Genomic DNA, 20195 nt, shown 5'->3' with positions numbered 1-20195 from the left:
CTAGCCAATTTTCCCAGCACCATTTATTAAATAGGGAATCCTTTCCCCATTTCTTGTTTCTCTCAGGTTTGTCAAAGATCAGATGGCTGTAGATGTGTGGTATTATTTCTGAGGACTCTGTTCTGTTCCATTGGTCTATATCTCTGTTGTGGTACCAGTACCATGCTGTTTTGGTTACTGTAGCCTTGTAGTATAGTTTGAAGTCAGGTAGCGTGACGCCTCCAGCTTTGTCCTTTGACTTAGGATTGTCTTGGCAATGCGGGCTCTTTTTTGGTTCCATATGAACTTTAAAGCCGTTTTTTCCAATTCTGTGAAGAAAGTCATTGGTAGCTTGATGGGGATGGCATTGAATCTATAAATCACCTTGGGCAGTATGGCCATTTTCACGATATTGATTCTTCCTATCCATGAGCATGGTATGTTCTTCCATTTGTTTGTGTCCTCTTTGATTCACTGAGCAGTGGTTTGTAGTTCTCCTTGAAGAGGTCCTTTACATCCCTTGTAAGCTGGATTCCTAGGTATTTGATTATCTTTGAAGCAATTGTGAATGGAAGTTGATTCCTGATTTGGCTCTCTGCTTGTCTGTTACTGGTGTATAAGAATGCTTGTGATTTTTGCACATTAATTTTGTATCCTGAGACTTGCTGAAGTTGCTTATCAGCTTAAGCAGATTTTGGGCTGAGACAATGGGGTTTTCTAATATACAATCATGTCATCTGCAAACAGGGACAATTTGACTTCTTCTTTTCCTAACTGGATACCCTTGATTTCTTTCTCTTGCCTGATTGCCCTAGCCAGAACTTCCAACACTATGTTGAATAGGAGTGGTGAGAGAGGGCATCCCTGTCTTGTGCCAGTTTTCAAAGGGAATTTTTCCAGTTTTTGCCCATTCAGTATGATATTAGCTGTGGGTTTGTCATAAATAGCTCTTATATTTTGAGGTACGTTCCATCAATACCAAATTTATTGAGCGTTTTTAGCATAAAGGGCTGTTGAATTTTGTCAAAAGCCTTTTCTGCATCTATTGAGATAATCATGTGGTTCTTGTCTTTGGTTCTGTTTATATGCTGGATTACGTTTATGATTTGCGAATGTTGAACCAGCCTTGCATCCCAGGGATGAAGCCCACTTGATCATGGTGGATAAGCTTTTTGATGTGCTGCTGAATCCGGTTTGCCAGTATTTTATGAGGATTTTTGCATCGATGTTCATCAGGATATTGGTCTAAATTCTCTCTTTTTGTTGTCTTATCAAAACTCAGGACAATCTGCTAAAGGTTTGACTCATCCTACTCCACACTCATCCCCAACAGGGCAACAGATGGACATTTTAAAAGCAGAAAAAAAAAAAAGAAAGAAAGAAAAAGCCCTTAAAAACGAATCCTGCCATGTTGGGCCATGCTCTAAACCTTCTTCAGAACCTTCAGAGTTTGCACTCTTTTCAGGGGCCTGGACTCCCAAGGGCAAAGCTGGTCCAGCCTACAGAAAGGGAAGGACCTGGAGAATGGGAAAAAGCCATCCAAGGTATATAGTTGTGATGTATAGAATGTGTTGGGATTTAATGTAGTCTAGAGATGGTTTCATTTGCTCATTAGCCAAATATTTACTGAATAGCTATTATGTTAACAGTCCTCTACTGGGAGCTGGGAAAACAACAGTGAGGAATTCTATGATTCCAGTTCTCCAGTCTTGGGGAGGGTTGGGATCAACAAATAAACAGGTGATAGCCATGTATTAAAAATTGATCTCTAAGGGAAAGCACAGTTTGCCATTGGGAACACATCAGAGGGGCACTTAGCTATTTGAAGAGGAGTATACCAATTGATAGAAATTTTAAAAAACAAATCCCCCTTCTACCTAAGCCAATATAAGCCCCAACTGGAACTTATTCCCAGTGGTCAGCAAATGCAGGTTTACCTGTCAGAATGTGCCAGTTCCTGATAGTCCTTCGCACTCCAGTTTCTCAACTTGCCTTCTCCAATATTTGCTAACAAATCTGAATGTTGTTGGGGAATGTAATTGCAGAGCATATGGTCCCCATTAGTTAGGCAAACTCCACTGCCAAATTCAGCTCCAAGGAAGGAGTCTGCATAAAGGATGAAGTATTAGGAAAACATTGACAGTGACAGAGAAGGCAAATAAAAGAGATGAGACAGTGAGTTACAAAATAGCAGGCTCGGCAAACCCAGCACAATGAATGTGGAACATAATTTTCCATTTGTTGAGAAAACAATATATGTGAATTTGTACTAAAATCTCCCTGTAGCAAAAATCAAAGTAGACCATTCACCAGAATCAATGTTAACTGCTTTGCAATGTCAGATAAGATAGATTCTGCTTGGGAGAAAAACATGGGTGGAACAGAATAGACAGTCTGCTAAGGAAATAAAGCATGAGTGACATCAAAATGTAAATATAGACTTAACGCTATTTTAAATGTTACTGGACCAGCCTTTGAGAGGAGAAACAGAATCTTATGCTTAATAACCTCTCACATTCAGAGAGTATAAAAACATAAGCTAAATATAGTCAGACATGAGGTCCCCTCAGATCCAGGAAAGAAGATATGACAAGATGAGAGCCTGGGGCTTCATCGGGCAGAAGGCAGATTCCCCAGACCAGTCAAGCTTCTGAAAATCAAAGAGGGACCAGGGCTGAACCTGAACCCAGACTCAGCCTGGCTGCTTGGCCTCCTCTCCCAAGCAGCTGATGCTATGGGTCCTTCACCCCAAAGCCTACCACAAGCTCGCTGGTTTTTAGTCTATTGTAATTAACTCACCCTAATTCAACATTTTTTTTTTTTGTGAAAAAGCACTTTAATTAGGTGTTTTCAAAAATAATTAACTTCAGTTTTTTCTGGAGTCAACAATCTCTTTCCTTCACTTCCATTTCTCTGGTTAACATACTGTTTAATTCAATTGCATACTACGGTAACAAGTAGAGATGTTTAAACAAGCTCGGGACTGCTGGTCAGTTCACCTGGTGAAATCCCAAGGACACAGGTGAAGTAAGGAGTTCTGTGCAAGGCACACAATTTCAATACACCACAGAAAGCCCTTAACTTGTTCACAGGAGAAAGGAGACAGACATCAGCTAATCCAGCTAGTGGATAACTGGTGCTTATTTAAGAGCGCTTCTAAGGGAAATGACTTTTAATATCTACATATGGGTGACTATTGAAGTGAATTTGTTCACCCATTCCATGCAGTGCCAGTAAAAAGATGAGTTAGGCCGGGCGCGGTGGCTCAAGCCTGTAATCCCAGCACTTTGGGAGGCCGAGACTGGCGGATCACGAGGTCAGGAGATCAAGACCATCCTGGCTAACACGGTGAAATCCCGTCTCTACTAAAAAAAAAAAAAAAAAAAAAAATACAAAAAACTAGCTGGGTGTGGTGGCGGGTGCCTGTAGTCCCAGCTACTCGGGAGGCTGAGGCGGGAGAATGGCGTAAACCCGAGAGGCGGAGCTTGCAGTGAGCCAAGATCGCCACTGCACTCCAGCCTGGGCGACAGAGCAAGACGCCATCTCAAAACAAAAAAAAAAGATTGAGTTAGACTTAATTATTACATATTAGGGGTTGGTGAACTACGTCTTGAAGGAAAATGCAGCCTGCCACTTGCTTGTTTTCTAAATAAAGTTTTATTGAAACACAGCTATGCCCATTCATTTACAAATCATCTATAGCTGAGTTTCTGATACAACAGCAGAGTTCAGTATCTGGGATAAAGGATAAGGTTCATAAAGCCTAAATATTTACCATCTTACTTCTCACAAAAAAAAATTGTGCTGACTCTTGGTCTATATTGCTTACAGGGAGAAAATAAAATGTATAGTAGAATCCCATTTGTGTTAAACAATTAGGTTTATTTATTCATCATTAAAATTGGGGAGGAAATAAGGTCAAGTCATAAGCAGTGATTATCAGAGTAGTAGGAAGCAAAGGGGAAAAATTAAGAGACAGGAAGGAGTTTTGCTTTTCACTTTACACATTTCCGTTTTATTTAGGTTTATGTAGATCAAACATGCATAATTTTTACTATTGGAAAAATGTTAAAAATAATTCTTTTAGGAAAATTAATAAGTAAGTTTAGCTAGCTAACAAAATAAATTTATAATAAATAAGAGCCTATGGTTACGCTGCGTTTAAGTGGCATTACCAGGATGGGAATACAATTCTTTTGACTCCAAAGACCATTCCAGAGCTCTACATCTCGTAGCTGCCAGTTTCCAAGTGGCCTGTATAAAGGAGGAAAGTGTGAGACATAGTGACAGTTTATCCAGTACTCTGAGTTTGCTGCTTTGCCACAGTTGTTGAGCTCTGGACCTGCCAGGCTAGCAAGCAGGAGTCTCATTCCCCAACAAACTGTTCTTCCTGTAATTGCATCCCCAGCACCAACGCAGCAGCAGGAGAACTCTACCTGCCCACAGAAGGAGGCTGCAGGCCTGAGCTACCTAACTCCAAGGCTCTGCCTACATTCATCCTCAGCGCTCAACTCAACAGCACCGCACTGGGTCCTGACCTCATTCTATTTTGTGCAGTCCTTTTTACATCAAGGCATCTTCCCAAAAAAGAATACGCCCTCCAAGAATCTTTTATCTATTAATTAATTAAAATAAAATTAATTGAGCACAATCGATTATGCATGCAATTGGCACACATTTTAAAGATACAGAATAAACAGTGAAAATAAATCTCCCTCCCATTTCTGTCTTAGACATCCAGCTCCCCTCCCTAAGACAACCATGGTTAATATTTTCTTCTTCATCCTTCCAGAAAGTCTTTGCATATATAATCATAATCCAAACATAGCATGCTATATACTTTAAAACACTTTAAATACACTCTATACATCTTTTAAAAACAATTTAATGTGTAGATTTTTTGGTCCATCCATCAATCTTCCTAAGGGCTGCACAGTATTCCATATAAAAATCATCTATTTAACCTTTCCCCTATTGATGATTATTAGGTTGTGTTTATTCTTTGGCTATTTCACCCACAAATGTAAGCATAGCAGTAGGTTAAATTCCCAGAAATGGAATTGCCTTGTCATTAAAAAAAGAAAAAGTTTTAAGTGCAGTTGTAGTTGATTTGCCAAACTATCCCCCACTCTCCTCAAGCACGAGGAAGTAGTTTCTTTTGGAGTCATGAGCTGTGCAGCCTGGGTTCAGGGATGGGTGGCACAAGGACTATTTTAGCCACTCTGGCTGATGTCTTAGTAGGTCACACGTCTCTCAAGGCCACTGGTTCTGAGCCCAGCTCAGCACTAGGGCTTTCCTAGAAGTTGCAGTACTTGTGACCTAAACTGCCTTTCAAGTTTATTTAGAGTCCCAGAGCACACCAGCCTGCAGTGGTGAGGCTTGCTGGAACTCAAGTTCCAACTGCTGGGATGGGGAATTCTCCTCGGGCTAGGGCCAGTCCAGATGCTCCCTCCATAGGTAGGCATCAGTTAAGTACAGACCAGTCTGCTTTCTGCTGTGTCAGGGCAGCACTGAGTTCAATGCAATCATTGAACGCGATTGCATTCTGCCTTGCTAAATGCACAGATTCTCTGTGCCACACAGCAGCTGCCAGGAGGAGGGGGTGACATCGGCAATTCAAGACTGTTTTTCATGACCTTTCCAGTACTTCTTTCAGTAATATGAAGTTAAAACCAGGTACTCATCAGTTAAAACCAGCGAGTGCTCATCTGATTTTTGGTTCTTATAAAGGTGCTTTTTTGTGTGTGTAAATATTTGTTAAGTTTGGAGTTCCTCCTGAGGGGATGAAAGATGCAGCCTGCTATTCCACCTTCTTGCTCCACCCCGCTTCTGTGGCTCTTAAGTTAAAATTGTAATAAAAAATAAAACACGAAAATTGGTTTAAGAAATAAGAGGAAAGTCAAATAGAGATCAAAGAATTAATTGGTAGACTGTCTGGTGAACCTATCCAAGTTTAGAGTTTTCTTTGTATCTACCTTTGAGGAATAAATTATTTCAGTATAATGCAAGTTATTCCAGAGTATAAAAAAAGGAGAATGACCTTGGAAAATGAGAGAGAAAAATTACATGCTGTTAATATTCACTAACATACAACATGCAAAAGCCCTAAACAGAGTACAAGCAGACTAAATTTAGTAATGTATTATTTAAAAGGATGATACATGAAAACCAAGTTGGATTTAACACAAGCATGCAAGTATGGTTTTCATTTAAAAAATTATTGTAAAATTTAATAAATTATTTTTTCAAAGGAAAAGCTTACATATGATAATGGAAACAGATGCAAAGTCTGTTAAAAAGTCATCATTCCATTACATTAAAAAAATCTTAGCAAACTAAGAAAAGTAAGAAATTTCCATAAACTGACTAATGGCATCTAAAAAAATTGGCAGCAAACAGGTTACTTCATTGTTGAAATTTGACATTATTTACTTTTAGAATGGGAATAAAAGAAGAGTTTGCACTATTACTATCTCTACTATATTAATCTGGAAGTCTTAACCAATACAGTAAAGATATAGAAGCAGGAAAAAAGGGGAAAGAGGAGGGACAGAAAAGGAAGGAAGGAAGGAGGGAAGGAGGGAAGGGAGGGAGGGAGGGAAGGAAGGAAAGAGGAAGGGAGGAAGGAGGGAAGGAAAGAGGAAGGGATGAAGGGAGGAGGGAAGGAAAGAGAGAGGGAAGGAAGGAAGGAGGAAAGGAGGAAGGAAGGAGGGAAGGAAGGAGGGAAAGAAGGAAGGAGGGAGGGAAGGAAGGAAGGAGGAAGGGAGGAAGGAAGGAGGGAAGGAAGGAGGAAGGAAGAAGGGAGGTGAGAGAGGGAGGAAGGAAAGAAGGAAGGAGGGAGTGAGGGAGGAAGGAGGGAGTGAGGGAGGAAGGAAGGAAGGAGTGAGGGAGGAAGGAAGGAAGGAGTGAGGGAGGAAGGAAGGAAGGAGGGAGGGAGGAAGGAAGGAGGGAGGAAGGAAGGAAGAAACAAAGGAAGGAAGGAAGAAGGAGGGAGGAGGAAGGAAGGAGGAAGGAAGGAAGGAGGGAGGGAGGAAGGAGAGAGGGAGGGAGGGTGGAAGGAAGGAGTGAAGGAAGGCAGGAGGAAGGAAGGAGGGAGGAAGGAAGGAGGAATGAAGGAGGGAGGGAGGAAGGAAGGAAGGAGGGAGTGAGGGAGGAAGGACAGAGGGAGGGAGGGAAGGAGGGAAGGAGGAAGGAAGGAGGGGAGGAAGGAAGGAAGGAGGAAAGAAGGAGGGAGGAAGGAGGAAGAAAGAAAGGAGGAAGGAAGGAGGGAGGGAAGGAAGGAAGGAGGGAGGAAGGAAGGATGGAGGAAGGAAGGAGGAAGGAAGGAGGGGAGGAAAGAAAGAAGGAGGAAGGAAGGAGGGAGGAAGAAAGGAGGAAGGAAGGAAGGAGGGGAGGAAGGAAGGAGGAAGGAAGGAGGGAGGAGGGAAGGAAGGAAGGAGGAAGGAAGGAAGGAGGGAGGGAGGAGGGAAGGAGGGAGAGAGGGAATGAAGGAAGCCTGTGGCTTAGGAAAAGACAAACCATATATTTTTCTTTTCTTTTTTCTTTTCCTTTCTTTTTTTTTTTTTTTTGAGATGGAATTTTGCTCTTGTTGCCCAAGCTGGAGTGCAATGGTGTCATCTTGGCTCCCTGCAACCTCTGCCTCCCGAGTTAAAGTGATTCTCCTACTTCAGCTTCCCGGGTAGCTGGGATTACAGGTGCACACCACCACACCTGGCTAATTTTTTGTATTTTTAGTAGGAACTAGGTTTCACCATGTTAGCCAGGCTGGTCTTGAATTCCTGACCTCAGGTGATCTGCCTGCCTTGGCCTCCCAAAGTGCTGGGATTACAGGCATGAGCCACCAAGCCCAGACTTCATATCTTAGATTATTTCATTTTTTTGTTGTTGAATTGTGAGAGTTCTTTATGTGTTCTGGATACTCTCCTTATCAGATACATATAATTTGAGCTTGCCTTTTCACTCTGTTGATTGTGTCAACTGTTTTTTTTTTTTTTTTTTTGAAGGTTGAAGGTACACTCATGTTGTAGCAAAGATCAATGCGTTATTCCTTTTCATAGTTAAATAGTATTCCATTATGTGGATGTACCACATTCATTAATCAACTACAAATTTTGATTGTTTTATACTTTTTGGCAATTACAAATAGTACCACTGTGAACATTCATGTGAACGTTCTTTGTGGGCAATTATCTTCATTTCTCCTGGGGAAATGCCTAGTAGTGGAATTTCTAGGTCATACGATAACTCTATATTAACCGTTTGAGTAGCTACCAATTTGTTTTCCAAAGGGGCTGCACCATTTTACATTTCCACCAGCAATGCATGAGGGTTTCAAATTCTCCACATACTCATCAGCACTTGTTACTATTTTTGTTTTAATGTATATGTGGCCATCCTACTGGATGTGAAGTGATGTCACCTTGTGGTTTTTATTTGTGTTTCCGTGATAATTAATGATGTGGAGCATCTTTTCATGTGCTTATTGGCCATTTGTTTATCTTCTTTGGAGTAATGTATATTGAGATTCCTTTACTATTTTTAACTGGATTTTTATTATTGAGAAGTAATAGTTTCTTATACATTATAGTTGTAAGTTCTAAGTTGTAAGACAATTAATAACTGATTTGCAATTTTTTCTCATATTATGAATTGTCTTTTCACTCTCTAAATAATATTTTTGATGTAAATGTTTTTAAAATTGATAAACTTAATTTATCTATTATTTATTTGCTTCCTTGTGATTTTGGTTTCATTCCTAAGACGACTGACCAATTCAGAGCCATGAAGACTTACTTAGTCCTGTATTTTCTTCTATGGATTTAATAGTTTTAGCTCTTACTTTGAATCCTTGATCTATTTGAATTAATTTTTGAATGTTTCATTTTCTACCTTTTACTTTTCGTTTCATATATGTCTCATGTCTTTTTTATCTATAGCTCCTTTATGCTTTCCTTTGCATTCATTGAACACATAACATATTAATTTTTCAGTATTTTTACTGTATTTTTTAAAGTTATTTTCTTAGTGGTTGTTCTTTGGCTTGTAATACATATCTCACCAGAATCTGCTTCTAACTTAATCCTAATGAGATATATAGTTATATTCTCTCTTTATCTTTTTGTTATTACTTTTCATATCTTATATCTATATATGATAGAAACCCAATAATACATTGTTATAATTACTACTTAATATATTGTATGTTTCTTAAAAAAGCAGAAAGATGAAAGGAGAACAAGTATATATTTATATAGTTTTAAAACAGTAACCTTCACATTTATCATTTCTGGTTTCTTCATTTGCTTTTGTGGATTTTAGGTATTATCTATTGTAATTTCTCTATTCCAATATAGCTTTGTTCCAGATTGCCTCTTTTGTGCTATTCTCAAATATATTCTATTTCTGTGTTATGTGCTCACAAATACAATGATATGCATACACATTTATATAGTCACTTTTAAAATCAGGAGAAAATATAATAAATATTTATACCATATTTTATAATTGCATAATTACTTTTACTGGACTCAATTTTTCATTTGGATTTGAATTACTGTGTTGGATCACTTGCCCTCAGCCCAAAGATGTTCCTTAAGTATGTCTTGTAAGGTGGGTCTGATCTGACAGCAACAAATTTTCTAAATTTTGTCTATCTGGTAATACCTTCATTTTTTCTTTATTTTTTGAAAGAGAGTGTTGCTGGATGAACGATTCTTGTTTGCCTTTTTTTTTTCTTTCAATACACAATTCTATTGCCCTCTGGCCTCCATAATTTCTGATATGAAGTAAGTTGTTTATCTTAATAAGGATCACTGTATGTGAAGAACTGTTTTTTCTCTTGCTGCTTTCTCTTTGTCTTACATCATTTCTACTGTGATGTGTATGAGAGTGAATCTTTTTTGTTTATTTTTCTTGAAGTCCATTAAGCTTCCTGAATGTGTAGAGTAAGGATTTTCATCAAATTTGGAAAATCCCAGGCCATTATTTCTTTAAATATTTTTTCCTGTTCCACTCTCTCCTCTCTCTTGTATCCTCAATGGTGTCCCACATCTGTTTATTCTACTTTCTGGTTAGACTCTGATTATTTTTATTTATTCTGCTTTTCTCTCCTTTGTACCTTTGTATTGTATTGCATTTTTTTTTTGACAGAGTCTTGCTTTGTTGCCAGACTGGAGTGGTGTGATCTTGGCTCACTATAACCTCTACCTCCCGGGTTCAAGTGATTCTCCTGCCTCAGCCTCCCAATAGCTGGGACTACAGGCATGCGCCATCATGCATATTCTTTATCAGTCTGTCTTCAAGTTAGCTGTTTCTTCTGACAACTGAAATCTACTACTGAGTCTTTCTAGTGCATTTTTTATTTTTGTATTGTGCTATTTCACTAAACATTTCCATTTTGTTCTTCTTTAAAAAAATAAAACTTCTTTATACTTATTGACACATTCTCTATTTGTTATGACATTGTCATCATACCCTCCTTCACTTCTTTAAGCATGGTATTTTAGCTCTTAGAACTTATTTGTAATAACTGTTTTGAAAGCTTTGTCTGCTAAGTCCTACATCTCAGCCCTCTTTCAGTAGTTCCTGTTGCCATCTAATGATCTTGTGTGTAGTGTACTCTTTCCCCTCCCTTTGCATGTCTCGTATTTTTTGTAAAAAACTGGATATTTAAAATACTATATTGTAGCAACTCTGGATACTGATTTTTCTTCCAAATTATACTTTGTTGTAATTATTACTTTATATGACTTTATGTCTTACGAAGAAACCAAGAGAAGAAAGGAGAACAGCTATACATTATAGAGTTTTTTAAAATACTAACTTTATTAGTATAGTTTCTTAGGTAGCTTTTCATTGTTGGTTTGCTTGTTGATTTGTTTACTCACTTACTCAAACTCATTTAATAAATTATGTTTCTCCCTGCAGCGCGACACCTTTGATGTTGCTCCTGAGAAGGTACAGCCTAGGGATGGAGAGGGTCACCCTGGGATTTACAGTGGTTTTGGTGGGACTTTCTGGCAGTCTCTTTATGGGTTTCCAAGTTAAGTTGCTTGCCTCTCTTGGTATCACACCCAGCCTGTTGGAGTAGGCTAAATTGTAGGCTGATTGCTCTATTGTTTTTGACAATGCCATGTCATCTAATAATGTAAGAGTCCCTCCTAGGGGTATTTTTTGAAGCAAGTCACTGAAATTTGTTTTGACTGCAAGAGGGCTCTTCTTGGCTTTTTTCCTGTTTTTTTTTTTCCTAGTAACTAGCTGACCTACAGTTTAACTGATGCTTTCGTGGATCGACCAACATCCTTTTAATTGCTTACATCTGCAATCTCCATTGTTTTTGAGAGTGCACTTAGGCTTGAACTTTTCTACAGTTTGTCCCAAATGAAGTCAGTTCCCCTGGGGAGAGCATTGGATCTTTCTGTTCTTATGGGCTGATTTTTCTCCTGAGCAAAAATTTTAGGCCACTTCTCCAGAGGTAGGGGTGGGGACAGCGGCATGCTACTCTTGAGTGACATCCTTGATTTATGGGCAGAGTGCTGGGTGGAGGCAGCAGCCTCTGGTCTTTTCTTGCCTCCCCAGGCATGAAAACTTCACCTTACAAGGGTAATCAGGACTCCAGTATTCTTAGTCTTCTACACCTGAGCTAGAGCCTTTACAAGAAGCAGGTGGGTAAAGGGAGGGAGCTCCTGACCTCTTACCCACATTCACCTGGAATTTAGCCTCTGCTACATGGAAGTAAACGGTATAAGAAATGCTGGTAGCCTGCCTCAGCAAGAGAGATACAGTAGCACGTACATGGGAACTGGATGTAGAGACCATCTTATTGACCAAGCTCAATCAGAAAGGCACTTCCACCACACTGAGCTGGAAAAGGGGAGAGAGGGATTAGGTCATGGTTCAAGTGCCACAGATACTCACTGTTCTTACCCAGCTTTAATAGATTTTGTTAAATATTCCCAGAGACTTTAAATGGCTGTTCATTTTATAATTTTAACAATTATAATTATTTCACTCAGGAGAGGATTTGCATGGCTCCTCCTGATACCATTCATGATGTTGTCTTCTTTGGGAAATTATTTTGCAAGATAGGAAAAAGCACAACCCACAGAACCAAAGTACATTTAACTGCATTCAACTTAAGAAATTATCTCATTAAAAAATAGTGTAGCAGCAGTAAAAAAAAAAAGGGCACAGGTTAGGAGCAATTTTTTGAAACAAATATAGCCAATAAAGAACAGGTATATAAAATATCTAAAGAACCCTCCACACTCAATAAAAAAGACAATCAAATGGAATAAAATTAATGATAGATGTGAATTGACAACTTGGAACATAAACTGACATAATCAGAATACTCCTACAAACACTCAACCTAGGTGATTATCTAAGCAATGTAAATTAAAACCACAGTGAGTTACTATTACATACCTATCAGATTAACAAGCATTAAATTATTTCATCAACATCTTGCAGTGCCCAGATTGTAAATGCCAAATGCCATTCCCACTGAAACACACACACACGCGCGCACACGCGCGCACACATACCAAGATCCTTGGAGAAGTGGATAATTTCAGACCTGGGCCAGGATAAATATAAATGAGCATGCAATATCCTATTACAGAAAACAATAAGAAGGGTATCAAAACTGTCCAAGTGACTCAAGGTCTAACTCAACGAGGCTCCATCAGACAAAGTTGAAAAATCGCAGTATCAGAAAGAACAAGAACTGAGATGGATTGAACCCCATCAATTATATTTAAATTCATGAGCTTTTATACTTTATCATTTTGAATTTGAAATAATACAAAAAATAAATTTATTAGTCATCATTGAAGAGTGGTTGTAAACCAACTCATTTTTTCAAGAACAGATAAATATTATAAAACAAATAATTTTGTTTCATCTTTACTGTATGAACTCGACTACTAAGTAACTCAGCAGTAGAAGGCAAAGTTTCTCTTTATAGAAGTATTGCAGCTATTCAGTTAAGAAGGGGTGAGAAAATTAGAATTAAACACTTTGCAGCACCAAACAAATTACAAATATAGAGATTGAGTACCAACTGCTAAAATCACAAGGAATCACAGATAACCAGGCATTACAATGGAAAAATACAATACCAACCCTGTAGCCTATAGTCCTAAGTAGCAACTTACTGGTCATATCAAACAACATCATGGAGATGCAATCAGCAAAATCCAGTCCCTGGGAAATTCTACAAGACAAAACATTTAATTTCTTTAACCAGTAAAGGAAGTGGGGAAACAGAAAATAGGAAAAGGAATCTGCAGGCCAAAAAAATACATGAGACATTAATCATTTCCAATATGTGAATTTTATTTGATACTGATTAAAACTGTTAGAAATGCTTATGATGATACTGACACTATTGAATATTTGTTGGTAACAATTTTTTTTTGGAGATATGGTAATGGCATTGTGGTCATTTCTTAATAAAAAAACTTAACGTTGTAATACAATACAATATTTACAAATTAAATGATAACGATATTTATTTATTTATTTGAAACAGAGTTTCCCTCTTGTTGCCCAGGCTGGAGTGCAATGGTGTGATCTCGGGTCACTGCAACCTCCTCTTCCTGGGTTCGAGTGATTCTCCTGCCTCAGACTCCTGAGTAGCTGGGATTACAGGCATGTGCCACCACACCTGGCTAATTTTGTATTTTTAGTACAGACGGGGTTTCTCTATGTTGGTCAGACTGGTCTTGAACATTATAGGCGTGAGCCACCGCGCCCAGCCAATAATGATTTTTATGCCTGTGGTTTGCTAAAAAATGACATGTGATAAGGGAAGTGGATATCAGCACACATGAAACAATATTGACTATGATATGATAATTCTTGAAACTGGGTAACGGATACTTAGGACCCATTATGTTTTTTTTTTATGTTGGAAAATCTCCATTAAAAGCTTAAAAGTTTTTAACAATACCATATTTTAGTAGCCATTTGGAGCAATGAGTACTCTTATACACTGCAGAGAAGAAGGGGAATGGGTTCACTTACGGGGCAGAAGTAAAGTAATCATTAGCATACTTTAAGATGTACATCAGGGGCCGGGTGCGGTGGCTCACGCCTGTAATCCCAGCACTTTGGAAGGCCGAGGGGGGAGGATCACGGGTTCAAGAGATCGAGACCATCCTGGCTAACATGGTGAAACCCTGTCTCTACTAAAAAATCAAAAAAAAAAAAAAAAAAAAAAATTAGCCGGGCGTGGCGGCAGGCGCCTGTAGTCCCAGTTACTTAAGAGGCTGAGGCAGGAGAATGGTGCGAACCCAGGAGGCGCAGCTTGCAATGAGCCGAGATCGCTCCACTGCACTCCTGCCTGGGCGACAGAACAAGACTCCGTCTCAAAAAAAAGAAAGAAAGAAAAAAAAAAAAGATGTACATCACCCACAACCAAGCAATTCTGCCCCTGCGTATATGATAGCTACGGAGGTGTTCTCCCAGATGTGCACAAGGTGGCAGGCAAAATACTTTCAGTGCAGCACATATATATTTGTGCCAAAAATTGGAAGCAGCCTTGATGTTCGTCAACAGAATAGACAGAGTGTGGTGTATTCATCAAATGCGTTTCAATAGAGCAGTAAGAATTAATGAATTGTAGCTACATAAATCAACTTTGATGACTCTCACACAGACGCAATGCTAAGGTGAAAAAAAGAAAAAGCAAAAGAAAGTAAATTTTAGGGAAATTCATTTATTTTTATAAAGCTTTAAACATATAACAACGTTATGCTCACACATATAGGAATAACTGGAGATGCTATACAATTATAATGATATGAAAAGAAGGATAGGTACCAAATCACGGGTGGAGAGTACCTGTCTAACAGAGAGAAAAATGTGTTTCAGGAAAGGCACAAAATAGGATTCAAATGTATGGGTCATCTATTAACTGTCATGCTCAGTTGTACACATATTACACAAGTGTTTACTTTAGTATTTTATAGCATTTTATATGCCTGAAGTTTCACAATTTTAAAATGTCAGAATGAATGAAGGAACTGAGTAAAGGTTATGAGTCTAGAAATGTAAAGCATGGCAGAGAGGACATAGGACCCAACCTATGCAGTCTCAGGAAGGGCCATTGGAAGGAGATATTAGTGCTGATTCTTGAAGAGTAACAATGAAATGAGCAAATACTTTCTTCTAAGAACAGAAAAAGAAAGAATGCTCAAAATAAGATAAGCCATTTTTTTGTAGGGCCAGCAGGTCAAATATATGAGGCTGATTTTTTTTTTTAATAGCAAGGGAGCTAAGAATGGTTTTTACCTTTCAAAATTGTTGCATTTAAAATAGTGTGTTATGTTAGCCTGTTTGTGCTGCTTTAACAGCATACATGTGGCCGGGCGCGGTGGCTCAAGCCTGTAATCCCAGCACTTTGGGAGGCCGAGACGGGCGGATCACGAGGTCAGGAGATCGAGACCATCCTGGCTAACACGGTGAAACCCCGTCTCTACTAAAAACTACAAAAAAAAAAACTAGCCGGGCGAGGTGGCGGGCGCCTGTAGTCCCAGCTACTCGGGAGGCTGAGGCAGGAGAATGGCGTAAACCCGGGAGGCAGAGCTTGCAGTGAGCTGAGATCCGGCCACTGCACTCCAGCCTGGGCGACAGAGTGAGACTCCGTCTCAAAAAAAAAAAAAAAAAAAAAAAAAACAGCATACATGTGATTGGGTAATTTATAAACAATACACATTTGTTTCTCACATTTCTGGAGGTTGAGAAGTCCAAGGTCAAGGCATCGGCAGGACTGGCAACTGGTGAGGGCTGCTGTCTGCTTCCAAGATGGCGCCTTTTTGCTGAATCCTCCAGAGTGGAGGAACGGTGTGTCCTCACATGATGGAAAGTATGGAAGGACAAGAGAGCTCTCCCTTCAGCCTTGAGCTCTTTCATAAGGGTGTTAATTCCATTTGTGAGGCCAGAACTTTCAGGACTTAATCATCTCCCAAAAGCAACACCTCTTAATACTGTTGCATTAGGAAATAAGTTTCAACATGAATTTTGGAGGGGACATTATCATTCGAACTATTGCAGATGGCTATATAAGTATCTATATAGTGTCCTGAGTTTTGCCTCTTGGTCCACAAAGTCTAAAATTTTACTATTTGGCACTTTAAGAAAAAGTTTGCCCAGCACTAGAGCTTTAAATATTTGTTTCCCAGTACTTATGTATGTATCTTCCTGGTGCTGATACAGAAACAAAAAAATACCCTTAGTTATAAAACATCTTATGAGCTTAAGGGAGTAAGTGCAATTTTGTATTAGTCAGTGGCAAAGGATGGAAATAGAATTAAAACTGCCTTAAACAAAAAAAGTGGATTATTTGCTTATGTGTTTAAAAGTTCAGTATCACAGCTTTAGGCCAGCATGGCGAGCTCAGTGTGCTCAGTGATATCATGTGTTGTCTTTTTGTTTCTAGAGTCTGCCTTCTTCTGCACTGAGTTCATTCTCAAGCAAGCTCTCCTGTTTTTGTTTTTATTTATTTCTTTTTGATAACAATATTACTTTAATACCAAAAACAAGATAAAGTCATTACAACAAAGTAAAATAGAGACCAGTATCCTCCAGTGTCTTCAACAAAATATTAGCAAAAAATATTCCCCAAAAAATTAGCTAATAAAATTCAACCATGTATAAATTACACACAATGGTCAAGTAGGATTTATTCAAAGTATGCAAGGCTGTTTCAACATTCTAAATCCAATCAATGTAATCCACCACATCTATAGATGAAAGAAGAAAAATTATATGGTTATATCAATTGCTGATAAAAATCTTCAGCAAAATAAAACTGGGGGCACTTCCTCAATTAGATAAAGAACATCTACAAAACAAACAAACCTCCAGATAACATCATCCTCAGTGGGGAAAAATGGGTGCTTTCTCCTTAAGACTGAGAACAAAGCAAGAGTGGCTCTTCTCCCCGTTCTTTTTTACACCATACTTGAAGCCCCTAGTGTAATAGAATGAAAAGCTAAAATAAAAGGCATACAGTTGGGTAAGAAAGAAACCAAATTGTCTGTAGATAATGTGATTGTCTATGTAGAAAATACCAAATAATTTTTAAACCCTTCTGTAACAAATAAGTAAGTATAACAAAGTTGCAGGATAAAAAGTTAATATACAAAGGTCAACTGTTTTTGTTTTGTTTTTTTTTTGTTTTTTTTTGAGACAGAGTCTCACTCTGTTGCCCAGGCTGGAGTGCAGTGGCGTGATCTTGGCTCATCGCAAGCTCCACCTCCCAGGTTCACGCCATTCTGCTGCCTTAGCCTCTCAAGTAGCTGGGACTACAGGAGCCCACCACCAACCCTGGCTATTTTTTAATATTTTTTTAGTAGAGATGGGGTTACATCACGTTACCTAGCATGGTTTTGATCTCCCGACCTCATGATCTGCCTGCCTCGACCTCCCAAAGTGCTAGGATTACAGGCATGAGCCACTGCACCCAGGCAGTTGACTGTTTTTCTTTCTTTCTTTTCTTTTTTTAAACTATAGTTTAAGTTCTAGGGTACACGTGCACAACATGCAGATTTGTTACATAGGTATACATGTCCCACGTTGGTTTGCTGCATCCATTAAGTCGTCATTTACATTAAGTATTTCTCCTAATGCTATCCCTCCTCCTGCCTCCTACCCCATGACAGGCCCTGGGGTGTGATGTTTCCCACCCTGTGTCCAGGTGTTCTCATTGTTCAATTCTCAGCTATGAGTGAGAACATGTGGTGTTTGGTTTTCTGTCCTTGTGATAGTTTGCTGAGAATGATGGTTTCCAGCTTCATCCATGTCACTGCAAAGGACATGAACTCATCCTTTTTTGTGGCTGCATAGTATTCTATGGTGTATATGTGCCACATTTTCTTAATCCAGTCTATCATTGATGGACATTTGGGTTGGTTCCAAGTCTTTGTTATTGTGAATAGTGCTGCATTAAACATACATGTGCATGTGTCTTTATAGCAGCATGATTTACAATTCTTTGGGTATATACCCAGTAATGGGATCACTGGGTCAAACAGTGTTTCTAGTTCTAGGTCCTTGAGGAATCGCCACACTGTCTTCCACAATGGTTGAACTAGTTTACACTCCCACCAACAGTGTAAAAACGTTCCTATTTCTCCACATCCTCTCCAGCATCTGTTGTTTCCTGACTTTTCAATGATCACCATTTTAACTGGTGTGAGGTGGTATCTCACAGTGGTTTTGATTTGCATTTCTCTGATGACCAGTGATGATGAGCATTTTTTCATGTGTCTGTTGGCTGCATAAGTCTCTTATTTTCAGAAGTGTCTGCTGTATCCTTTGCCCACTTTTTGATGGGGTTGTTTGTTTTTTTCTTGTAAATTTGTTTAAGTTCTTTGTAGATTCTGGATATTAGCCCTTTGTCAGATGAGTAGATTGCAAGAATTTTCTCCCATCTGTAGGTTGCCTGTTCACTCTGATGGTAGTTTCTTTTGCTGTGCAGAAGCTCTTTAGTTTAATGAGATCCTATCTGTCTATTTTGGCTTTTGTTGCCGTTGCTTTTGGTGTTTTAGTCATGAAGTCCTTGCCCATGCCTATGTCCTGAATGGCATTGCCTAGGTTTTCTTCTAGGGTTTTTATGGTTTTAGGTCTAATATTTAAGTCTTTAGTCCATCTTGTATTAATTTTTGTATAAGGTGTAATGAAGGGATACAGTTTCAGCTATGTACCTATGGCTAACCAGTTTTCCCAGCATCATTTGTTAAATAGGGAATCCTTTCCCCATTTCTTGTTTTTGTCAGGTTTGTCAAAGATCAAATGGTTTTGTTTCTAGAGTCTGCTTTGTTCTGCACTGACTTCATTCTCAAGCAAGGTTTCCTGGTTTTGTTTGTTTGTTTGAGAAATGTTGTATTTAATGGTAAAGCTTAGCACACCCCAGCACCAGGAATGACATGGAGTTGCAACAGCAGGGACAAGCACGTGACCGTCAGGGAGGGCAAAGAGGATGAGGAAGGCAGCCATCAAACAGAAGAGCCCCAAGGCCACACAGGCAAAGCCCAGAATGACATAGGAGAAGAACTGCCACTTGAGAGACGGGTTTCTGGCATAGCCAATGAACAAGCTGCCAAACACTGTTCCAATGCCAGCCCCTGAACCAGCAACACTTCCTGTGGCTGCCTCAGCACCAATAGACTTGGCTGCTGTGTCAATGTCCTGTGAGACAGCACTGGTCTAGAACTCCTATCTGGCCACCTGGAGTAGGGAGCTACTATACGAAGGCTGTTTGGATGAGTTCTCTGGGCTATTCAAGAAGGAGGCAGACACAAGCCTGATTAGACCCCTGGTACAGCAGCACATCAGAGCTGGATAAATGAGTAGTGCTGTGGTCTGCATATTTTCAGTCTGCACTCCCACTGCACTGCAACCCCTGCTCAGCACACAGCACTCACCTAGCTCAACATGACTGACTCACCTCCCAACTTTAGCCTTTGGCAATGGCAGCTCCAGGTTTATAACATCCTATTAATTGTTAGTCCAGGAAACTTCCAAGGGGACATATTCCTTAACCTGACTTGGATTAAGTGCCCATCCCTGGATCTGGGGGTGGGTATTATACCTCCTTGAACACACAGCCAGAAAATATAGCAGACAATTTTCTAGAGGAAAATGACAGAACTGTTCCATAAGAAGAAAGAGTAGATATAGGATAGGCAAAAACCTTCACACATTCCCTTTAAACTCTGTGCAGACAATATTTTTTGTTTACTGGAAAGTTATTTCCCCTCTGCTCCCACCCCTGCCAAAACTGATGATAAACTGACTCTCCCCAACTCTTTGGGTAATATAAAGTTTTCTATAGTTCCTAGGATGCTCACTTTTTGGTGGACCAATGTATGGATTTGTCTGCTTTGGTTTCAGTATGTAGTTTTTGTTTTTGAAACGGAGTCTCACTCTGTCGTCCAGGCTGGAGTATAGTGGCACGATCTGGGCTCACTGCAAGCTCCACCTCCCAGGTTCGCACCATTCTCCTGCCTCAGCCTCCCGAGTAGCTGGGACTACAGGAACCCGCCACCATGCTTGGCTAATTTTTTGTATTTTTAGTAGAGACGGAGTTTCACCGTGTTAGCCAGGATGGTCTCGATCTCCTGACCTCGTGATCTGCCCACCTTGGCCTCCCAAAGTGCTGGGATTACAGGCCACCACGTCTGGCCTGCAGTATGTAGCTTTAATTT

At 39.5% G+C, this 20195-nt stretch overlaps 1 protein-coding gene across 1 annotated transcript; it reads right to left on the bottom strand.

Annotated features, from left to right (window-relative positions):
• Positions 1-18792: 18792 nt before the first annotated feature.
• Positions 18793-19434, bottom strand: LOC117082240 (ATP synthase F(0) complex subunit C1, mitochondrial-like). The gene is given in 1 exon segment (XM_033208876.1): positions 18793-19434. A coding segment is annotated over 1 exon segment (564 nt). The 5' UTR covers positions 19357-19434.
• Between the last annotated feature and the right edge of the window lie 761 nt (positions 19435-20195).

Source organism: Trachypithecus francoisi, unplaced genomic scaffold (genome assembly GCF_009764315.1).
Source record: "Trachypithecus francoisi isolate TF-2019V2 unplaced genomic scaffold, Tfra_2.0 Lachesis_group9, whole genome shotgun sequence".
Taxonomy (NCBI): Eukaryota; Metazoa; Chordata; class Mammalia; order Primates; family Cercopithecidae; genus Trachypithecus; species Trachypithecus francoisi.
This window is presented reverse-complemented; position numbering and strand designations above follow the sequence as displayed.